At 39.0% G+C, this 18,375-nt stretch overlaps 1 protein-coding gene across 2 annotated transcripts in view; it reads left to right on the forward strand.

Moving 5' to 3' along the window:
• Positions 1-18,315, forward strand: part of nol4lb (nucleolar protein 4-like b) — an 88,325-nt gene extending 70,010 nt beyond the window's left edge. For both annotated transcript variants that reach the window (XM_028010019.1, XM_028010021.1), the window contains 6 exons: positions 2,998-3,413; positions 7,079-7,270; positions 8,082-8,270; positions 8,985-9,098; positions 10,217-10,454; positions 11,657-18,315. In XM_028010019.1, the coding sequence (XP_027865820.1) occupies positions 2,998-3,413; positions 7,079-7,270; positions 8,082-8,270; positions 8,985-9,098; positions 10,217-10,454; positions 11,657-11,898 (1,391 nt within the window). In that variant the 3' untranslated portion in view covers positions 11,899-18,315. The remainder of the gene's footprint in view (positions 1-2,997; positions 3,414-7,078; positions 7,271-8,081; positions 8,271-8,984; positions 9,099-10,216; positions 10,455-11,656) is intronic.
• Positions 18,316-18,375: the final 60 nt, after the last annotated feature.

Here is an 18,375-nt window from a genome sequence, read left to right on the forward strand (position 1 = left end):
TCTTCTGCAGCTCTATTATCTGCTCAGATTTATCGGCCCTCCATTTTCCCCTAACTGACCACAGGGTTGGACAATAAATCAACAAAAATATTCTGCTAATCAATATCAATAGATAATATATCCATAATTTAACTGATCCAGAACCACACAGCATTCTGGAACATGTAGGCAGAAAAAAGACAGAATAGCCGCTCAACCTCTCAGCCAACTGAGCAAAGTGAGTGGAATCAACTAACTCACTCACTCTTCGGTTGCCTAGCAACAACCTGCTGGGTAACTGGCGTACCAGCAGCTTCAAGTTCCCCCATAACTGCTTAAAAATAAAAAACAACACGTGGAGTGAAAACCAGATTAAACAGGAAAAGTAACGCAGCCAGTTTGGTAATATTTGAGATATTTAAAACAGAGAAATAATCAATAATTATCAATATTGACTGATATGAAGCCGTTATATCCAGCCATTTTGTTGTTGAGCTCATATGTCTATTTATCCAATAATTTAGCAGCAAAAAGGAGTTTTGAATTGAAAATGTTGCTTTTTTATGTCTGTCGAGTTAATTTTTATAAATTAATTTGAAAAAAAAAATGTTATTCACTCCCACCTCTAAATAATCTTAATTATTTAGTAAATTTTTTTAATAATCTCAAAACAAATGTTTGAAACTTGACTAAAAATTCAACCAGAAGCTACTAATTGTTTTATTTCTGCACTGGATTCACAATAATATTATTATATTTTTATTTACTTTTTAATATATTGAGGAGGTATTGCTCAAAAAATCTTTTACAAGGTGATGAAGATTGCTTTTATTTCCATCTCCTCTTCCTCTTCTGAGAAATCGCCAGAGTTTTTCTACCGTTGGGTTTTTCTCACCTCTCATCTGAGTGACGCAGCAACATAAAGGAAGAGAGCGCAGCGTTCGTTATTTACCACGCATCGTAAATTCTTCTTTATAAACGGTGGCAGCCACCACACCTTCACCCAAACACAGAGGATCCTGAAGCACAGAGTGGCCAGCTTAAGGTCACGCTCGGGGTCAGTCTGAACACCTGACTCCACCTGAATCCACCTGACTCCACCCGAATCCACCCGAGTCCACCCAAGTCCAACTGACTCCACCCGAATCTGTCTAATGTCTATCATGGAAGCACGTCACCTTCATAATTCTTCGAACTCCTGATGGACTTAGAAGTAAAACATTTAATCGGTGTAATTTATTTTTAAATCTTATATTTGTCCTTCTTCTTGTGGCAGTAAAATAGAATTGTTGAATTATTTGTTTTTGTATTTGTTTACGTTTGTGTTTATTTTTACTTCAGTCTTTAGAAAATAGCTGGTTTTTGAGTGTTTCCTGCTGCAGATCAGCTGTTTGCTGTTATTCTTATACCAGAGATGGAAAAGGCTTCCATCGTGTTCAGCTGATTCACGTTTTATCTGCTGATATCTGAGAGCAAAGAGGCCAAGGTAACATGAAGAAAAGCCGACTAATAACACACCGACCTACATTGTTTATCCATAATTGCTTCACATATTTTCCTGTGGCTCGGCGGGAGGCGGGTTGTTCTGTTTTCTGAGCCACAAAGAGCCGTGGGATTGCTTTGGCGTCGGAGGTCAGAGAGGAGGACAGCGCGAACAGAGGCAGGGTCGCTGAAGGTTGATGGCTTACAGAAAATGAAAGGAGAGGAAGCGCCACACCCTGTCCAGAAACGCACCGCCTAGACGCAGCCGCAGCACAGAATCCCTCCTGGTGCGGTCTAAGTCCTGAGGGGACGTTTGAATCAACTTAGCAGGAATTAGACCGGCCCCGTTTCTTAAACGGTGCTGCTCCCTCAGAGCCAGGCTTCAGATAAATACGTAATAATCATAATTATGCTGATCCGCACCAGCTTGATGAGCGGGGTGAAGATGCTGAATCTGCCCCATAGGTTCTCTGCTCCCTTCCCCCCTTCTTCCTCTTCGTCCTCCGAATCTGCCCCATAGGTTCTCTGCAGCCATGACCCCCCATCCTCTTCATCCTCCTCCTCCTCCCACCCTTCTGCTGACCTCTTTTCTTTTGCCTCTCTACCTTTCTTACTTCTACTTCCCTTCACTAATAAACAAAACCAATTTAGTTAACAAAGCTAAAACACAGAAGCAGTGGAGGAACAATAAGACTTTTATTCTAATTAATCCCCAACATAAGTAAGTCTCGTGTGCCATTACACTTCCCTGAACTTTGTAACTGACAGCCATCTTGGTAGGCAGTTTGTTCTCTCAGTGAAGGACTGTAGTACTGGGTGGTGTACAGCTGGGTGGTGTAGACCTGGGTGGTGTAGACCTGGGTGGTGTAGAGCTGGGTGGTGTAGACCTGGGTGGTGTAGAGCTGGGTGGTGTAGAACTGGGTGGTGTGCTCTGTCCTCCTGGTTTTAGTCAGAACCTCAGTAGCAGCGTTCTGGATCAGACACTGTTGCAGTAATCGATGCGTCTAAAGATAAATGCATGGATGAGTTTCTCTGAGACATTAGTTCTCTAATCTTGGAAATGTTCTTCAGGTGATAGAAGGCCGACTTTGTAACCGTCTTTATGTGAATCTGAAGGTTCAGATCCAGTTTTCTGGCCTGATTTCTAGTTTCCAGCTGTAATAACTGAAACTGTGCGTTGACTCTAGATCGTTCCTCTTTAGGTTTAAAGATAATAACTTCAGTTTTGTTTCTGCACCTGGAGAAAGTTGTGTCTCATCCACACACTACTGGAACTAGAACTGATGTCCAGCATGTGTGGGGTCTGCAGAGATGTTAGCTGCCCTTTTCTGATGGACATTTAGATTTTGGGAAGTTCTTGTGTAATGGGAACCGCAGCAGCTGAAAATGTAGCAGATGTTGTGATTTTTGTCGCCAATCGAACCGAGTCTGCCGGACCTTCAGGTGTGAAAACACCTGTAAGACGCCGTTGGAGAGTTTTCCGTCTTTTTTTTTAGCTCCTCTAAGTTGAATTTCCGTCTCTGTTTCCACCTTCAGATGATTCGTCGTCAGAAAGCGGCAGCGGTAACGGCCTACCTGCCCTGACTCCACCCTCCTCTGCTGTGACGGACGGCGCCATCGTCAGGGAAACCGAGGTCGTTAACGGCGGCGGCTCGGCGCCGCTGGACTTCAGCAGGCCGACCTCTTCTTCCTCGTCGTCGGAGGACCAGCAGGCGGGGAACCTGAGCGAACGCCTGCCGCTGCCTACCTCACACCTTCCCATCACCGTGTCGGCCGCCGCCGCCGCGCTGCTCGGCGCGCTGCACCCCAACGCGCCCGAGGAGCTGCGCAGGAAGTACCCGCTGGCCGCCAAGCCGCCGCATTCGGCGCTGCCACACGCACACAGCACGCACACACCGACACACGCCGCCGAGCTGCGACTGGACCGCGACGGCCGGGACTACGGCAACAAGGTGAGACCACAAACCTGATCTGCTGGGAGTTGAGTTAACTCTGAACGAAGCACACAAAATTATTTATATGGAGCTACAAAGATAAATTCACTTACAAATCTTTTTTCAAACTTTTTTCAGTTTCTTTTTTTTTTCTTTAGAACAAACTTTTTATGGCCTCAGTTTAGCTCCATACCTCTGGCTTATCTACATGTAGCGGTATAAGTTATGCTAACTCCCGTATGTCTACATCTATCATGTTGTTATCTATCGCAGCTTTCTGAGACTTTTTCCTCAGGATATTACAGTCAGAATTTAAAAATTAAAAATCAGTGGCCCTAATCCTCTTCCATACAGGAGAGACTATGATTTTTTATTTTATTTAGATTTTTTTGTTTACAATAATTTCTACTGGGAATTTTTCAGAACTAATGAAAAATCAATTCTAATTAATCTTAATAACAACAACAACATGTAATTCCTGAGCAGTTTTTGCATATTCCCACTGGTGCTTTGATCATTTCTTTTGTGATGAAATTTAAATATTTGGGGTTGGAGAGCCTCCAAACCATTACCCTAATCTTTTGCCCTTTTCAAAGATTCCTAATCTAAGATAAAGATTATTTCAATTATCAATTATTCAGATGAATTTTTAAAAATTGACACATAGTGCAGATTTTTCTTTTAGCCAAATAAGCCTTTTTGATATAATATTAAAAATAAATGCAAAAACTGAGCTAACATTTTGTTATTTCCATTTTTTAGAGATGAAATGGTTGGAAAATCTCTAATATTAGTTTTTACTATATTTATTCTATATTTATTCTTACTGAAAATACAACAGATTATAGCAACTGCAGCTTTTCTAAGAAAAGACAGACATTGCAATACAAAAGCATAAAAATAAAGTAAAAGTCCAATTTTTTAATGTTTTTATATAATTTAACTTTTTTTTTTTTGCTCTATACGGCGAACAGAAGAGAATCTCTTTGAAAGAAAGTCATTTTCTTCTTTTATTCAGACTCTGGAAAACGCCGTAATCTGTGGGAGCGTGAGCTTTTCTGGTTAATTAATAAGGACACCCACGTCGCCTCGTTCTGTATTAAAACCCAGAATTATCTAAAAGAAATAAAAAGCAGGAGCTTCTCGTCTTTGTGCTGCAGCTGAAAGCCGAACAATAAACTCCGGCCTTGGAGGCGCCCTGTTTCTCCTGGACCCGGTTCGGACGCAGCGCGGCGGCTTCACGTTTCTCACATTCAGACTCGGAAACAAACGAGGCGGCCGCCATTACGGAGCAACAACACGTTTCGCTGCGTTGTAGGGGCGTTAAGTTCAGAGTGTCGCTCTGTTTTTCTCCTGGCTTTAAATTCGCTGACAGATTATGACTTTACATTCAATATACAGTGGGGGGTTCAAAATGTGGCTCGTGGGCCATTTGTTGCACCTGGACTGATTTTTTTTTTACGGCTCCAGATTGGAATTTAAAGGGAAAGTATTTTATAAAATCAACTTTTTTCAGCTTTACATCGTGTTATAAAACAAACCTTTGATTCTTTTATGCATGTTTGAGAAATCCTGTAATCTCCATGGCAACCATTCAACTGTGAAAAAGGCCTGGGTGGACCTAGCCCCGCCTTCAAGGCGCAGCTCCTCTCGCACTCAGCTCCTTCAGACTAGCCAGCAGCAATTAGCAAGCACCTGGAGGAACTGCTGAGCTCATTATAGGAGCTGCTGGTAAAAACACTAAAGGGCTAATAGAGGAGCCATGTTGTGATGACTTCAGAAAGAGCAGGAGCTTCTTAAAGAGACAGACCCCCAATTTCAAGGTATTAAACTACGAAGTCAAATTTCTTTTAAGTCACTTTTTTATGTGTTTGGATTTTTTTCCCCCAAAGAACTGAAGGGAACACAGTGACTTGGTTGTGCTATAAAATGGCTGCTATGGCCCGGAAAACAAAATTTCTAATGTTTTTCTTGAAAACAGACATAAAATGTTTGTGAAGTTAATGCTCTTTTTATTAATAATTTTTTTTGTCTTTTGAGAGATTGGTGTCAATTTGTGTTAGAAACAAAGTTCTTACTAAAAATAACTAATTCTAACTCTGGTTACCTGTTTGTCTGCAGATCATTGACTTATTCTGTGTAATAATACTCTTATCATTGTTATTTTATTTTATTATTACTGTTATTATAGTCGTTGCTATATTTGAGGACATATTTTTGTTATATTTTTAGTTCAATATTTTTTAAATATGTTTTTAATATTTAATTTTTTTATTATCTCACAAAAATAATAAAGAAAATAAATGTATGGGTTTAATAATTTAGATTTTTACTCAGTGTAGAATTTTTAAATTAAACTAAAATGTTTTATTTTTATTTCCAGATTTTGTTTTTTGCATCTCTGAGCATAGAAACCCGTCAGTAAAGAGTTTTTACTATTTGCTTCTTGAATTAACATTAAAAATAGGACAAATCCATCAAAACAGAATAATATAAATAAAACATGGAAACAGGAACGGTCAGGTCTGAAGACGACAGGAGATATTTTTGACTGAAAGCTGTTTTGTGACTTTAGGAGCAGGAAAAGAGCAAAGCATCCGTTTCCATGACAACCGGCCTCGACACCTTGGTGAATGTTTGCAAGCTGTGAAGCTAATTTATACCTTTTCCAAAGCTGTTTGAGTGGGAAACTGTCAGGTAGAATCATTTTTCTTTTTTATAGGAAAATCCAAACCGACTTGATAAAAATAATCATTTAATCACATAAATGTATGAAATCACAGTTTTCAAACACAACCTGATGTTTTAACAACTTTATTTCTCTGAGTTATGATCAGTGCTGGTCACACTTCCACTAATGTGCCAATAGTGGAGCTAATTTTCCATCTAGCACTTTTGCTAGCTTTGAAAACACTTAGCGTGATTTGTGTTTTAGCATTAGCTTATAATAAATACTATGTTGATGTAGCTCTTTAACATTAGCTTCCACTGAATACCTTGTTGATGTAGCTCTTTAGCATTAGCTTCCACTAAATACCATGTTGATGTAGCTCTTTAGCATTAGCTTCCACTAAATACATGTTGATGTAGCTCTTTAGCATTAGCTTCCACTAAATACATGTTGATGTAGCGCTCTAGCTTTAGCTTCCACTGAACACCTTGTTGCTGTAGCGCTTTAGCATTAGCTTCTGTTAAATAAAGTGTTGCTGTAGCGATCTAGTGTTAGCAGAACTAATGACTATAAGTGCTTTGGCAGTAGCTAGCATTAAACACTGTGTTGGTGTAGCACTTTAGCTTGTGTGGAACTCATGTTTATGATTAGTGTTGTGGGGTTAGCATAGCTAACTATTTAGCTAGTGGTGTCCACCACTGATTATGATGATTTTCCTCCTATAGCTAACTTAACATTTAAGATTAGAATATTACATCAGACCAATATTAAATTTTAGTACAGAAAAATGGGCTTAATGAAAAGTACTCTTAGTACCATCACAGATTTTGCTCTAAATAAAAAAATATTCTCATCAGAACCAATATTCTAATTGAACGTGACTTTATATGTCGATAAATATGAGAACAGAAAACTTTCGATCAGGACCAGGATTTTCACACTAAATGACCAAACCTCAGTCTAAACACGTTGAAAGAGCAAAATCAATTCAGAGCAGAACGTTTGTGTTCAGTCCCCTCAGTACGGCTCGGGGGGAAGCTACGACAGCATTAAGACGGAGCTGAGCGCAGAAGACCTCACCATGGGGCGCCATGGCAACCAGGTCGCACCCGACGATGACGACGACGACCACGACGACCATGACGACAACGACAAGATCAACGACACGGAGGGCGTCGACCCTGAGAGATTAAAGGCCTTCAATGTAAGTCAGGAGGAAATCCAGCAGTTTGAACTAAAGTTTCTAATTTTTAGGGTAAAAAATATCAGAGAAATTCTTTAAAAGTCCACTTTCTATCAGCACAAAACATTTAGCGCAATTAGATTAACTTTTCAACACAAATTCTAGCTTGCTACATAGTGGGTATCAAAATTTTGGAATTTAGCACCTTAGCTTCAGCTAAATAGCATGTTGGTGTGTTGATGTAGCGTTAGTGGAACTGATGTTTATGATTAGTGGTTTTATTAGCACCAGGTCCAGTTGCTTCTGTTTATTGCCAGTAGGCTACCGTTGTTGGTAATCCGCTGCTGCGCTAATAGCTGACCTAATTTCTTTCTGAGCACTTTAGCAGTTTTCTAATTTGGTAACAGTTAGCGCACTTAGCTTCCACTGAATTAATTTTCCAAGATAAATTGTAAACACTGCATGGTGAGTATCAACATGGTTGAATTTAGCGCGTTAGCATTAGCTTTCACTAAATAGCATGTTGATTTAGCGTTAGTGGAACTAATGTTTATGCTTAGTGGTTTAGGGTTAGCGCAGCTAGCAGTATAATTAGCGGTGCTCACCAAACGCCATTAGCCACTTTAAATACAGGTGCATGTATAATAAACACTCATAGACCAACTAATCAGGATGCTAGCCATGCGGTACGCATGTTAAAAGAAATCACAATAATATTAGTTTTTGCATTTTTGTTTAAAAATAAGATTAGATGTGAGGACTTTAAGCCTGTTAGTTTCCTCAGCAGGGATAAAGGTGACTCCATTTTATCAGCAGCCATGCTGTGTTTCAGATGTTTGTTCGCCTGTTTGTGGATGAGAACTTGGACCGAATGGTTCCCATCTCCAAGCAGCCCAAGGAGAAGATCCAAGCCATCATCGAGTCCTGCAGCAGACAATTCCCAGAATTCCAGGAACGCGCCCGCAAGCGCATTCGCACCTACCTCAAATCCTGCCGACGCATGAAGAAGAACGGCATGGAGGTGCGCTAATCAGAAAATCAAAAAAGTTTTAAAAGTTCAAGAAATGTCGGTTTCACTACCCAGGGGTTCGGGTTTTTGTTTGTTTTTCTTTATCTTGGTATATTACGTATATAGAAAATAACCTGCATCTTAACTCGAGTCGAGCAAATCTCAATCTCGTTGTAATCTGTTGATGACAATGACAAATAAATCTTATCTTATCTGTTTTTTAGCTGAAATACCATTAACTTATTTATTTATTGTAAATATAATACTTTTCATTAAAATACATATTTTCATTTGCTTATTCTAAAAGTTTAATGTTTTTCCTGTTTTAAAACCTCAGAAAACAACAATGACGAGATTGTGGTTTTTAAAATTTCACTAAACAAAAACAAGCAAGCTTTACATGCTAGGTTTTATTTAACTAATACATTTATTTGATAAATTTAAATACATTCATTTATTTGTCAGTTTTTTTATATTACTTTCATTTATTTTTAATACATACATATTTAAGGGTCATTTTGTTTTTCTCCATTAGGAGATTAAAGGGTAAAACGCCACAAACCTGAACTGACGAGGCTTTAATTATAATGTCTCTACTGCCCCCATGTGATCGAATCTAGCATTACTTCCAATGAACGGAAATAAAACCATCACATTTTTCTGCTTTGACAGGACAGAACTGACATAATTAGTGAATAAATGTCTCTAACGCTGCGTTGCTTCCAGACCCGCCCGACTCCACCTCACCTGACCTCGGCCATGGCTGAAAACATCCTGGCCGCCGCCTGCGAGAGCGAAACCCGCAACGCCGCCAAGAGGATGCGCCTCGAAGCTTTCCACGTAAGCAACGCTCCGGATTCATCAGCGTCTTTAACCATCAGAACAATTCTGGATCAGACAGAGAGAAATATCTGCTGTCTAAAACAAAATGTGTTCATGTTGAACTAAGTTAACTGAGTTTATCTAAAAATTTCTCTAAATAAAAGTAACTCAGTAGCACAAATAGACAAGTTTTTATTTACTGGGTATGAATTAAAAACTAAAAATAATTTTAAAAATTCTACAGATTCTAGTTGGTTTAAAGTAATTTATTTAAAAATATTTTATCTTGTCCTATTTTTCTTTTTATTTTATAATTAATAAAAATGTTTCTACTTAATGTAGTTATTTTTAAAATATTTTTTACATCTTACCCAAATATTATTTATTTGACCTAAAAAGGTTTTATGGTTTCTAGTTTATATAGTTTTTTGTTTAAATATTATTATTATTATTTATTTAAAAGCTATTTTTTGTTCTCCATGTCTCTTACCTTATAATAATAATAATAGTTATTATTATTATTATAGTTTCAATATTTTCTAATTAATGTAAACTTATTTATTTTTAAATCTTCTATATGACTTTCCAATATTCTATTTTCTGTACGTCTTTACCAATAATAATATTGATAATGTGGAACTATTATTATTTAAAAGTGTTTTATAGTTTCTAATTTATATTTAATTCAAAAATACTTTGATCCCAAAGGAAAATTATTTATTTCATTATATGTGATTTTATATTTAAAGTATTGTTATTATAATTACTACTGCTGCTGTTATTAAAAGGTTTCTGTTGTTTCTAGTTAATATAAAGTCAATTATTTCACATTTTATCCTATTTTTGTTATTATTAAAGGGTTTTTTGGACTGTCAACATTTTTACTGTTTAATTAATTTCCCAGGATATAATTATTCTCTTTCTGACCTTTAAAACAAATTTATTATTATTATTATTATTATTATTGTTATTATTATCCGCCACTAGATGGCGCTCAGCTGTCTTCCTGTTTATGGTAGAGACTGTTATTCACCGTGTTTGGACCTGAACCGGGTCAGATGTTGACCGGTCTCTGTCAGCATCCTGCTTTGTTTTCATTAATAAAGTCCCATATTTCCCATAATTCCCTGTGTCAGGATGAGCAGGTATCCCTGGAAAAGCCGTCCGGCGGCGGTGGCGGCGCCGCCCTGAGGGACCCCGTGTCCCTCGCTCACTCTGCCTACTCCTTGGCTGCATCAGCCTTCCCCTCCCAGGACTCGCAGCTCTACATCAACGGGGCCGGACTCAGCTACGGTTACCGTGGTTACCCGGGCCTGAGCGCCGCCATTCAGCACCCCGTCTCCCTGACGACCGGCACCACCACTCAGAGCAACGGTGAGCGAGGGATGAAGCTGGGAGGATGATGAAGATGATGAAAATGATGGGATTCCATGTCTGATACTGGGTTACACATCACTGTGCTGTAGGGCTGAAACGATTAATCGTGACTAATCGATTATTGATTATTATTATTACACTGGGTTTTTAGTGCCATCTTCTCTCTTGACCCAAATAATCCAGAATCATCTGTGATGGAGCAACATCGAGAACTACATGATAATAAAGTGGAAGAAAAACAGCTGACTCATCACTATGCTTTATTTAGGGTTGAAACGATTAATCGGATTAATCAAGTAATAATCGATTAATAATTAACTGGAGTCACAGGAAGTTATGCCTGGGGCTCGGGCTCCTGACCCCTGACTGGAGTATACAGAAAAAACCTGGAACTGAAACTATTAATTTAATTAATTGTGATTAATCAATTATTAAAAATAATCATAACTAATTTAGTAACTGATTAATTGTTAAATGTAATATATCAAAATAAAACTGAGCCTGAAACGGTTAACTAGATTAATAGAGATTAATCGATTACTGAAATAATTGTCAAAAATGCAATAATTGATTAATTGTTAAATGAGTATACAGAAAAACTAGGAATGAAATAATTAATGGGATTAACCGTCAAGTTATTTAGTAATCAATTAATGGTTAATTGGGATAAACAGACTAAAAAAAAGACCATTTGCTAAAGGAACAACACACTCAGAGCAGTAACTAAGCCATAACTGTACAAAAATATTACATTTTGCATTTAAAATAAAAAACCTTTCCTGTACATATCCTGAAGTGGAAGTTTTAGCTTCACATGGTTCAAATGATGTTTCCTCTGATCAGAGCTTTTTTCCTCCATGTTTGCTGGTATAAGGGAAACTGCAGCCGCAGAGTTTCAGCAATAACTGATCAAACTTATGGATTTAGCAACAGATTGTTCCACCTGATGGCTAAAAACAGGCCGCGAATTTAATGAAGTTTTTTGAAATAATTTCCCTGTTTTCAGCATCACAGTAATGAAGAAGAATGTATTACTGCCACCTTGTGGTAGCAGCCTTGCATTACAATGAAGCATCCAGCTGCCAGACTTGTTCTTATTAGTAGCAGAACATCACAGTGTCATATTTTACTATGTAGCTGATTATATTTCAGCCGTTATAATCTTCGGCCTCATGTTTCTCTCACCATCTCCTCTCCAGGTCCCACAGACCTCAGCATGAAGTCGCTCTCCTCCACCAACATCACCAACTGCTCCTCTTCCACCACCACCAACAACCTCAGCGGGCGCGGCGGCGGCGGTGGAGGGGGCGGGGCATCCACACAGCTCAGCCAACCAGAGATCACGGCCGTGCGCCAGCTGATCGCCGGTTACCGGGAGTCGGCAGCCTTCCTGCTTCGCTCGGCCGACGAGCTGGAAAACCTCATCCTGCAGCAGAACTGAGGGAAACTGTGGGAGACGACACACACACACACACACACACACACACACACACACACACCTCACGTAATGCTTGTTTAGTGTCTGCTTCGCCTGTGATGAACTCCAGACCTCCTCTACTGTCGTCTCACCTGTGATTCGGATTCAGTGGAATAAAAACAGAAACAATCTCCCCACATCTAAACGGACCGACTCTGCATGTGGGAAATAATTTTTTTATTAATTTTTTTTTGTTTTGAGGAAAACACGGAGCAGAAAGTTTGGACTCCAGGAAATCCCCTCCTCTCCTGTCTGGAAGCGCCTCACAATCAGCCGGAGAGGAAAACTGATGGTACTTAAAAAAACTGTCCAGATTAAATAGAGAAGTGTTTATTATTATTATTATTATTATTATTATTATTATTATTATTATTTTCCAGTGAATTTGTTGAATACAGAATAATATAAACTAATATCTGATGAGTCCCAGATGGACTTTTGATTTATTTTGTTTGTTCACTGCAAAAACACAAAATCTTACAAAGTATTTTATCCTAGTTTCTTGTACAAATATATTCGTACACTTAAAATAAAACAAAGTTAACTTTCAACAAGAAATAGGAGCTTGTTTTAAGTAAATATTTCTTTAGTATTGATAAAAGAATTTGTTTGACTGGCAGATCATCTCACTTATAACAGGAGATTTTTTCCGTATTATAAGTGAAACCATCTGCCAGTAGAATTAGAATTTGGTTGCTAGGTGACGAGCTGGACTTGGCTGGCGTTGCTAGGTAACGGCACAGGGCCCTTTGACTTTGTAATAAGTGAAATAATGTGCCAATAGAACTAGTACTTTTTTATTAATATGAAGGGATTAATAACTTACAACAAGCTCCTACATTTTGCTGAAAAGTTACTTCTAAGTTAGTTTTGTCTTATTTAAAGTGAACCAAGAAACTTGGATTAAAAACTAGCTAGAAATACTGGGTAAGATTTTATGTATTTGCAGTGTTTTTGAATTGACTGATTTAAAAACGCGGCACTAAAACTGGAGAAGTCTTTAATTTAAAGGAGAAGTGACAGATTTTTGTTGTTCGTTGTTTTGCTAGCTTGTACATACTTGCTCTCTGTGTCCTACAGCACTTTTCTCTCCTCAAACCTCCCGACTCTCACTGTTTTTTACCCAGGAAGCAACTCGCTGCTTACTTTATGCATCCATTTTTCTTTGAGCACCAGGAATTACCTCAGATCACACCTGCCGACTCCGCTTTCGGGTCCTCGACATTCCCAAACGAAAACCAGTTTACTCCGACTCCCCCACTGCAGAAATGAAGCATTTCAACGACTCGCTGACCTCTGAACTTTTCCTTTTCTCTGCGCGGGTTAGTTGTCGTGCTGCTGTAAATAACCAGTTTATCTTGAAAACTTGAAGAATCGGAGCTGAAGCCGGCGGGAGTGTGATAGTTCTGTCCTTAAATTGCGTGTGTATGTGGCGTGTGTGTGTAGAGGGGATGGAGTGGGAGGTGTGTCTCCTCTTTTTACAAACTTACACCTCAGCATCTTTGGGTTAAACATACCTCCTCCTTCCCATCCTCTCATGGACCTAAACGTCCTCCTCTTGGTCTCCAGATGAGGATTCCTCTCTCTTTCTGTGTTTTGTCTTTTTAAACTCTGAAATGGCCATTACTATTCTTGTTACTGTTATTATTATTGTTATTATTATTACTACTCTGATAACTATATGAACTTTCATGTCGCTGCTGCTATTGAGAAACTGGACCTTCTGCCACAGACCTGAAACCTCAACCCGGCCGGGCGTGGCGACCCGGCCAAATGACCGACCGACTTTCTGCTGCCTCGACCGCGAACCATAACCAAACCACCGGGACTCTGTTAGCTTTTCTCCTCCGTCTCACACCGGCTGGTCGCCTCTTTGTTGCTTCATAGGGCTTTCTCCATGTTGTCTTTGTGACTTTCTAACTGTGAATCTCAGTTGTTTTGCCTTGTTTTCTTATTATTTCAGTAGTTCCATCCTCCAGGGGTGCGGTAAGGGATGTGTTAGAGTGGAATTACACCATATTCCTGACGACCAAATCATTGATTATAAACTACTCAGCACCTGGGTGGAAAGGTCTGATTTGGACATAAATTGGTCACAGATAAATCAGAGATGGGTATAAAAAAAATGGGTTTGGTTTGTAACTAGTAGGAACATCTAAAACAGACAAAACTCAGAAAACATGTGAGGGAAACAGTTGGGGGCTCGTCCGGGATGTGATCCTCTCTTGAAAAATATGCAAAAGCATCATCTTGAATCATCAAGAGTGGAGGATTCTGGTTGAGGCTTTGGCTGTATGCTTTTTAGGATTCACATTGGTTGCAACTTCTGGTAACTGTCAAGGTTTGGATTCCCACCAAACCAGTACTAGTGCTTTCTTTAAACCAGTCTTTGTCCGATTCTGCCAATAAGAAACTGGTTCTGATGATGTTTGGATTTTAAAATGCTTGTTGGGATTGGAAAAAAATATATAAATGCAACAAAGGGACATAATTATATAGCCATGAGTCTCTGTTGCACAAAACAAACGTTTACTTTGGTCTAAGCCAAAATCTGTGAAGTCTGCAAAGCTTCTAGTCATTCCTCTCAAGATGGCGCCGCTTCTGCCCTCTGGTGCTTGATCTCAGATCCCTGTCGCTGGGCCGCATGCGGACCAAATGATGTCTAATTTGGACCATTTCTGGGTGTTGATAGCAGCTTTTGACCAGTGAGTTTGATTGTCTTTGAGGCTGCAGCTGCTTAGTGTAGCTAAAATGGGAAACAGGCCCTTATTCAAAACATCTAAAGCTAATTGATTAACTCATGTTTGATTAAGCCATAAAAGAGTTGCTGTTTCAGCTGGTTCTGCCCAGAAATACTTGGTCAGATCTTCTAAAAAGGATTCTTTTGGAATAATTTGCAACATTAGCAATAAGCCACTTAAGTTTTCATATGCAAACTTGAGTTTATTTTTTGGTTTAGACGTTGTTGCAGATTGTTGAATTTAGCAAGAGATGGTTTCAGCTGCAGCTGAACTTTTCACTCAATTTTTGCACAATGAGCCAAACATTAGTGATCTATAGTGTTAAAGGGAAGGCCTATGATTGTGTGAGGACATGCATGTTGTTTTTGAAATGCATTTGATAATCAGAATATGTTTGCCATTTTTTTCCATTCATGTGACAGGCTGCAAGCAGCGACAGCAAAAACTTAATTTAGATCTCCTTTATGTAGAATTTCAAATGATTATTTTCACAAGAGAGGAGGAATCTGTTTTAGTGCTCCTATTGCTGAATGGAAAACATGAGAGAGAAACAGTTGGGGGCTCGTCCGGGTGTGGACCTCTCTCGAAAAATATGCAAAAGTAAGATCAGGTTGGAAGGATAGAGAGCAAGAAAGAAGCATACCTTTAGTTCAGACATGTTGCACTGTAAATGTTTTTCATTAGGTTTGCAGAAGACATGAATAGCTACATTTCAGTGTGTTTGAGTAAAATGGTCATTTTTAAAGGATTTTTGCGTAACTTGATGGTCACACTTAGAATAGAGTAGTTGGATAAATATTTTTGCTACTTCTTTGCACTGGCTTAAGAATTTGATACTGAAGAAATGTTGGACATTAGATGGAGGTTTACATGGTAGAAGAACAGCCCACATGATGCTACTGCCATCATGGGTTTTCAAACCGTTTCAGGTTGTTTCCATAACAAACTCTTGTTCTTTGGGTCTAAAAGGTGAATACATTTCAGCTGAACTGGCCTGGTTTTTGTTGACACATGGTTGGGGATTGGTCTTTGCTGTAGGTGGAAGGATATTTGTTTTGTTTTAGTCCATTGGACTAAATCCCTTAGACAGATATCTGTAGGGTCTTGGTAAAGTCTGAGTCTAAATGATGGTTTTTATAAAGTTATCCTGCAACTGCATGTCCCCATCCTCAATCAAAGGCCCTGATATTCTGCTACCATAAACCACCAGACGTTTACTAGAGCTTAAAACCTTTCAGAAACTCTCACCAGAAGAGCAAATGTAGGTCTGAGAACCAAGCAGCCGCCTGTTAGCAGTTTATAATCTTGTGTAAGTCATTCAAGTAGGTTTACCGCAAAACCAGACATCCACAGTGCTGCACCCCCACCTCTCCGATCAGAAATGATAATATAAATAATAATTAAAACACCAACAAACTGTGTTAAATACAACATAACTAATAGCAAAGGACAATCGATAGAAAGGTGGAGCCATAATCGAAGCATTTCCTCCAGGTGTTTCTGACTCCGGTGGCAAACAGCCAACACATTTCTATTGGATTTTTACTTTTTAATACAACTTTTGTTATAAAGGTTTCTATTCTTTAAGTATATTTTGTAGGGTGGTACAAGGTATTTTATCCCCCAACTCTCAGATCCAACACAGTACATTCCAAACACGGACCTGACCGGCATCATGTCTTTTATCAGAGGTTATAATAACTCGAGCCAAACTGCATGACTTTGTTCTGCATGAACTTCTTAGCCTGTTCAAAATGAATGGAGCAAAATTTGGAAAATCAGGCAATAAAGACGGACCTTTTCTATTGTCCGTGTCCTACCCACAGTCAAAATCCTGTATGATTTGACATGAAATGAGTAACCCAGTTAGTCCCTAACATTCATCAAATGATAGCGCCAAAACACTGCTAAGACCGTAAAATCCTCAAGAAGAGGCTGAAGATCTCACTAGACATTACCAAGACCCTAAGGACCTCCCTTAAACCCTATAGACATTGCCAAGACCTTACTAAGAACCTAAAGACCTCAAACATGTGCTACAAATCTCTGTAAGACTTTACCAAGACCCTAAAGACTTTACTAAGACCAAGAAGACCTTACAAACACCTGCTAGGACCCTAAAGTCCTCAACAAGATGCTAAAATGTCACTAAGACCATAACAAGACCCTAAGTACCTTACCAGGTACTTAGAGTACTTACTAGTACTTACAAAGACCCTAAAGTCCTGAACGAGATGCTAAAAGTCTAATGAAGACTTCATCAACACCCTGCTAAGATCAAACAAACACTTCTTGAAAGTATTTTGTCCAAGTATGATCGTCAACCAGCGTAAAGAAAGTCTGAGAGAAAACATTTAGTAGTAAAATTTTACAACTTATGTTACTATAAATGCTTCTATCATTCAGGAAACCCAACAATCAGCATTTGCTAAACTGATCTATTAAGAAATACTTTCAAATTATTGATGAAACTTTTGGTTCTGATTATTAGAAATAATGAATCTAAAGTAGTATTCAGTATTAGAGATGAACCAAACAGCCAGAAATGTGAACGCATCCGTTTGGACCGGGATAAAGAACTTGATGCCAGTTCAGTTCTGTCAGATGGTCAACAGGTAAAAATTTAAAGAATCCTCTCAGCCTATTTTTGGAGGCGGTACGTTTTTCTTTCTTCTCCTGACTTTGTACAGGCAAACAGCCAACACATTTCTACTGTCCTGCTTTCTTCTGCCAGGCCTTCGTACCTCCAGTAAAACCAATGTGAAACCTGTATTCCCCTCATTTGACTCAGTGGAAGTGTGATGTTTACATGTACAGATTTTTGCAGATCTCCCTGGCTTGATCTTTTTTGCGTTTTTTGTTTGCTTCCCTCCTCCTCCGTTCATCTCTGTCCGTCCTTTACAGCGAAGGGAAAGGCGACTGTTTTTGAAACGCCGCCGTTAGCATTATAAGCGGTGGAAGCTGATGTCAGCGCGGCGCCGCGGTTCTGGCTGGGGTTGAAATGTGGGTTGGTTTGTCTCCGATTGTGGGCACAGAATCACAGTGACCCTCCGCTGGCGTAACCGAGTCCAGAGGAGAGGACGAGTTCCTCAGCGAATGATAAGCCATTACAGACCGCGAGTTTCGGGTCTTTTAGTCTATTAGTGTATTTAGCAGAACTTAAAGAAAAACTCAACCTCAGGAAAACATGTTTTTGTAAAAACAAACCCCTCTGAAGGCCCATTTCCCTGCCTCTTCTTTGATACCATATAAATTATATCAAAAGTTCTTTTTATATTTATTGTTTATTATATTTACCAGTGGAAACCTTTTTTCCAGTACCTGCGCTTGAATTTTGGTCGTAACATACAAGAAGGGGGAAAAAAAAAAAAAAACTGGGGAGTTTTTTCTGTTAACTGCCTGGGAGAGGTTTGTTTTACCCAGAAATGAGAACATATCACTCTGGTCCATGATGGGGAAAAAAGATCAGTGGTTTAAAAAAAGAAACTTTACTTTGTGTGATGTCATTGCTGAAGCTGAAATGTTTCTGGACTTGAAAGATTTGTGACTATTTAAGTTTGTTGATTTGTTTTCTGTTTCCTCCTGAGCTGTACGTCACAAAGCTAAATATACTAATAAAACAGTGTGCTAATTATGGAAACAGGCCGGCCTTCTTCCTTCCTTTCATAATGCCGCATGTTCTTCCTCTCTGACATTTTCA

Source organism: Xiphophorus couchianus, chromosome 24 (assembly GCF_001444195.1).
Source record: "Xiphophorus couchianus chromosome 24, X_couchianus-1.0, whole genome shotgun sequence".
NCBI lineage: Eukaryota > Metazoa > Chordata > Actinopteri > Cyprinodontiformes > Poeciliidae > Xiphophorus > Xiphophorus couchianus.